General features: G+C 38.8%; 1 protein-coding gene across 5 annotated transcripts in view; it reads right to left on the bottom strand.

The window, feature by feature from the left end:
* Nucleotides 1–934: 934 nt before the first annotated feature.
* Nucleotides 935–5,927, bottom strand: part of Gabra5 (gamma-aminobutyric acid type A receptor alpha5 subunit) — a 124,132-nt gene continuing 119,139 nt past the window's right edge. The window contains exon 11 of one of the 5 annotated variants that reach the window (XM_008833633.2): nucleotides 935–2,210. In XM_008833633.2, coding sequence (XP_008831855.1) covers nucleotides 1,908–2,210 — 303 coding nt within the window. In that variant the 3' untranslated portion in view covers nucleotides 935–1,907. The remainder of the gene's footprint in view (nucleotides 2,211–5,927) is intronic. The other 4 variants (XM_008833636.2, XM_008833635.2, XM_008833634.3 and 1 more) reach the window with 4 other exon arrangements.

Below are 5,927 nucleotides of genomic sequence, written 5' to 3'. Positions count from 1 at the left end.
TGGTGTAATGGAAATACACATTGTTCTACAAGTTTGTCATCATCTATGATGGGGAAATACTTCTGTGGAACTAGAGAGATTCTTTTCTATTACTTTCTATGCAAGATTGTGAGCTCAGTTACAGATGGGGAATGGAGGGCCTGGGAACCTGGCTGAGTCTTTGGAGTAGTTACTGCACAAGCATGAGTGCCTGAATTTGATAACTAGTAACCATGTAGAAGATGGAGTGTGGCTATTTAAGCCTGTAATCCAAGCACTGGGGAACTGAAGGAAGGAGGATCCCTGGGGCTTGCCAGCCACCCAGTCTAGCTGAATCAGTGAGCTCCAGGTTAAGGTGGAGAGTGATTGAGGAAGAAATTTGATGTCAACCTCTGGCTTCCACATGTGTACACATAAGCACTCTCATCCATACACATATATATACACACAAACACACAAAAAGGGACAGTGGGATATTTACATGGCACCTGCCCTATCTAAACAGGTCTAACCAATTCAATTTTGTTGACACTTAGTCTTAATTCCTGTTACAATTCTAGAATTACAGCTTAGGACAGACCTATTCCTTTTAATATGCTGATATTTATTCAAACAGTAAGTAGATGTCCCAATTACTGTGCTTTGTCTGACTATTCATGAATGGCTAAATGAGGGTAGAGAGCCAGAACAAGCAGCCATCAGGTCCATGAAGGAGGGTACAGAGGCAGGGAACAAGAGTTACCGGCCCCATGGCAAACACTACAAATGCACTCGGAAGCATGTCCTTGCCGCTTTAGTGTCCTCTTCCAGCATTCTGCAGAATTAGGTTGCACACACTGGGGCCACCAACTCAGTTTTAATACTCTTTGTTTTTTTTCTCAAACAACTTCATGATACCTTTCCTGATAATGAGTTCATCGAAATTTGAATTTAAAATATAGATGACATATGCCTATAAGATCAGCACATTTTTTTATTTTTTAATGAACATTTAAGATTCATATACAAAAGCTAACAGCAATAATCCAATCATGAAATATGTACAAGGAGATAAAATGGAAAATAACTCAATTACAGTTTCTCAGCACTGAAGTGTAGCAGCAACAGGGGCCAATGTCCCAGACACTGTGGGTGGGCGCAGGATGCCAAGGGCCAAGAAGTCCATCAAAGCACTTGTTTCACATCTGCTTTTCCTTCTTCACCATTATCAAAGCAGTAGAGGAATTGGGGTGGGGTGGGAAATTAAGTCATTTTCAAAAAAAAAAACAAAACAAAAAAACCAACTTTTAATCACTTGCATTTTTTCCTTGGGGAAATATTTGACCTGCTAACCTAAGATACTATGCGTGTTTGTTATTAAATTTGTCTGCATAAATGTTTGCCTATTCTATTTCTTACATCAGTTCATGCAGTATTTTTCTAATTTCAGAACAGGAATAATTATCAAAGGCAATTAATATTGGACCTAAATGTCCAAAATTTGCTCTTCATGAACAATGTGCTCCCCAGGATCTTTGCTTCTTGCAATAGTTAAGTAGTAACCACGGAGCATTTCCTAAAATATTTGCCCGCTGGGAAAAACTGTATGAAATGATGTTCAAAATGTAAAAAAATTGTATACTTGGAACAGTTAAAAATATACTTATCCTGTTTATGTACTATTGATGTTAAGATATTGAGGATCAGAGTGTCAGAGGAGTCGTTGCCTCCTGTTTTTCAAGAAAGTTGTTTGCTTTATTTACCAATGGAACATCTTTGAAACATCCGAAGTTACATGTAGAAACATCAAGGCAATATTTGTACATATTATTAAACATGCAAAAAAAATTCCTGAAAGACAGTGCCAAACACAGTCTCTCTGAGCTAGGCCTCTCCTTGGTTCTGTTTCTCCGGGAATTTGGCTTCCTGGAAGGCTGGGAGTTCTCTGCTTACTTTGGAGAGGCAGCCCCTTTTATCACTGGCTCCCTATTCAAATATGTTGCCCAGTAAACTAAGTTGAAAGTGCCAAACAAGATGGGGAATACAATTCTTGACATTTTGTCAATCTTGCTGATGCTGTTGTAAGTCTTTTTGCTCTCAGAAGTCTTCTCTTCAGAAGGCTTTACCGAGGCTGAAGTTGTATTTGAGGTCCCTGCTGGGGTCTGATCCTTTGGGATGTTTGGAGGGTGAGTCAATTTCCCCGTTGAAAGAGCATTTGTTGACTTATTTAGTATGAGTTCACGTTCTTTTTTCTGAAAAATATAAGAAGAATGTAAGGACATGTTACTTTTCAGCTCATTCTGGAGGTCCAAAGGTATACCTTCAGAAGAAATGAAAGCGCATCAGCTCAACCTGGGCAGAGGGCAGGCTTCCGCAGAGTTCTAAGTCTAGAAGTCCCCAGAGTCAGCAGACAGGTGTGGCTGAGCAAGAGTCCCCACTGATATTAATGTTTGGTGTTTCTCGGGAACTAGTATAAACTGACTTAAGACCTAACTTGCACATACAACAACCAACATTTTTAATTTAAGTACAGCTGCAGGAGTAAATATTGTATGTAGTTTGCTATGAATGACTTTGTAGAGAAAGATTTATAGAGAGTTAAAGAAGGTGATTTAAAATGGCCACCACAGTACGTGCTCCTTGGTGCAAGGTGTATCTTACTCAACATCATACTTCTGAGAATCATTCATCCTACTGGCCCATTCTTTATATTGCTTGTTAAGAATGGATAACTGTTTATCACCAGTTGATGGGCACCTGGGCTGTCTCCAGTTCTGACTGGTTTAGATTCAGAAGTTACGAACACACTTGTGTACAATGTTCTGGTTTCATTTTGATTATACATGAAATTCTAGAACAGGGAAGAGTTTATATGAAAAAATCAGAATTGTGGTTAAATATGGAGAGGTGAAGACAGGAGCTGCTTAAAAATAGATCTGTTGACCTTACTAAAAGCTAATGATAGTCTCTATCTTGATGGGGATTTGGGGTATACAGGAATATGTGTTTGCTAGAACTCAACAAAGTTATGCTTAATATTTGTACACTTCATACTGTGTAAACTTTACTTTAAGAGAATAAAACATAAAACATTAAACCAAATTAAACTCTTGTTAACAGTCGCATGCTGATGTACTGAGTAAGAAACGTACTGTTGTCTCAGATTTATTTTGATAAGCACCAAAAAAATAAAGTGGATGATGGATGAAAGCTGGATACGTGGATGATCAATGGATGAGTGGATGGATGGATGAGCGGACTATGGTTGGATGGGTAGATGGATGGATTGTAGAGAACAGATAGATGGTGATGACATAAACATAGTAAAATGTTAATAGCAGAGAGGTGTTCCTTATACAAGTGTTTTCAGTATGGCTGCATGTTTGAAAACATGCATAATAAAATGTTGGTTGAGCAAATCAATTGTATTATTAAAGTAATATAATATCACTAAATAAAATTTGGTAAACGGTCCCACAACCTCATTCACCCTCCCCAGCTCCCCCCACCCTGTCTCTTTTCCTAGACGGGCATTGGTCCATTTCTTCTCTTGGCACCCCCGACCTCTGGACTAACCTCTTGTCCCAGACTCCCCACTACTTTCTGATCCTTTAGACCCAGACCAACCCAATTCCTCAGTGTAGTCCCCTGGAGCCCTCGAGGGCTGTTCCCTCCACCACCTCACCTTTATATGCCTGAGAACAGCCTTCATCCTTGGCTGTACCACCACAACCTGGATTCCTGAGACCAGCCTTCTTCCCTGACTGCCAGAGAGTCCTGAATCCTAACTCTACCTCATAATCCTCCAATATTGTACTGTGCCTGCTGACTAGAGGGATCCAGACCTTAGGAGAAAGCCTGAGAACATCTGATCCTCATCTGAATTGGGCCTCTGTTGGAACTCCTGAGCAGCAGGACTAAAGCCATCTGGCCCCTCCAATATAAAATCAAAAGAGAGAACCTGAAGCCTAGACCAACCAGTTTTTCATGCCCAACAAGTAAACCACAAAGGCACATAAAGTTTACAAACAGAAGCAAACCTAAACTCAACAAAAGAAGGCTTGAATCTCACAAAAGAATCAGAAACTACAAAAGAAATGCACATGTCAAAGCCACAGTGAAAAAATAATAACATGAAAAACCCAAATAATATATCCCCACCAAGTACCAACAGTCCTGTAGAGGAGTACAATGAGAACCCCCTAGAGATAACACAGGACATGGAATTCAAAAGAACAATTATAAACATGATAAAATAATTCAGTGAAGGGCTAGAGAGATGGCTCAGTGGTTAAGAGCACTGACTGCTCTTGCAGAGGACCAGGGCTCAATTCCCAGCACCTACATGGTGGCTATGAACCGTCCTTAACTTCAGTTCCAGGGGAATCTGAAGCCCTCTTCTGACCTCCATGGCACTGCATGACATAGGTACACTCACATACATGCAGGCAATACACTCAAACACATAAAATAAAAATAATAAATAAAATATTAAAAAAGAATTTAGTGAATTTAAAGAACACAAAGAAATAAGAGAACTGAAAGAAGATAGGGATAAACTTCTGAATGAATTCAGAAGAGAGTTAGAAATATTCAAGAATACTCAGGCTGAAATGAAGAATGAAGTAAAACACTCAATAAGCCAATTAGAAATGACAGGAGAAAGCCTCACTAATATGATGAATGAAATGGAAAATAGAATATCAAGACTGGAAGATAGAGTGGATGAATTAGGCCACTCAAGCAAAGATTATGAAAAATTTAGGAAAATACAAGAAAGGAATATGTAAAAGTTGTGTGACACCATAAAAAGCCAAACATATACATCATAGACATACAGGACAATGGTATGAACCAGATCTTCAACAAGCTTGTAGAAGAAAATTTCCCCAAATTAAAGAAAGACATGCCCATACAAATACAAGAAGCATATAGAATACCAAATAGACAGGACCACAGCACATCAAAATAAAAGCACTAAATATACAGAACAAAGAGACAATACTGAAAGCAGCAAAAGAAAAATAACAAGTCACACATAAAGGAAAACCCATCAGAATTACAGCTGACTTTCAGTGCAAACAATGAAAGCCAGAAGAGCCTGGACCAAAGTATTCCTGGTTCTAAATGACCACAGATGCCAAACTAGATACTTGATCCAGCCAAAATGTCTATCATAGTTAAGGGAAAAGAAAAATCTTCCATGACATAAATAGGCTGAAAGAATTCATGTCCACAAAACCAGCCCTTCAGAGAGTTCTTGAAGCAATACAAAGAGCTGAAGAAAGCAATGACTACATCAAGGGTAACAGAAAGAAACTTAATGAAGGTATAATTGTAGAAATGCACAGTTACACCAAGAATGTGAACAGAAATCAAAATGACAGGAATCAATACACATCTTTCATTAATAACTTTAAATATTGATGGACTGAACTCCCAAATCAAAAGAAACAGACTAGTTGAATGGATTTAGAAACAAAATCCATCTTTTTGCTGTATGCAAGAAACCCAACTAACCTTCAAGGACAGGCACCACCTAAAGGTGAAAGGATGGAAAAAAATATTTCAAGCAAATGGTACTAAGAAAAAAGCAGGAGTTGCAATTCTAATATCTGACAAAATAGATTTCAAACTAAAACTAATCAGAAGAGATAAAGAGGGTCACTTCATTGAGATCAAAGGAACAACTGACCAAGAATATACTACTGTCGCGAGCCGGGACTCTGTCCAGCAGAGTCCAGGAAAGACGACACAGACACCAAGGTGAGGTTCAAGCTTCTGTTTCTCTTCCTTCCTTTATTCTCTCTTATTCTTTCTCATATTTTCTTCACTATCCCACCCACTATGATGCTGTCTCTCACATTTCTCCTATATCTCTCACTTCATTCTCTCTCACTACATTCTCTTCACTTCATTCTCACTTATCTCATTCTCTCTCACTATGATGCTGTCTCGTTGTTGCTGTT

The sequence above is a fragment of the Nannospalax galili genome, unplaced genomic scaffold (genome assembly GCF_000622305.1).
Source record: "Nannospalax galili isolate Female #2095 unplaced genomic scaffold, S.galili_v1.0 scaffold135, whole genome shotgun sequence".
In the NCBI taxonomy this organism is placed as follows: Eukaryota; Metazoa; Chordata; class Mammalia; order Rodentia; family Spalacidae; genus Nannospalax; species Nannospalax galili.
Note: the sequence above shows the minus strand (reverse complement) of the source record. Positions and strands in the feature narration are given on the sequence as shown.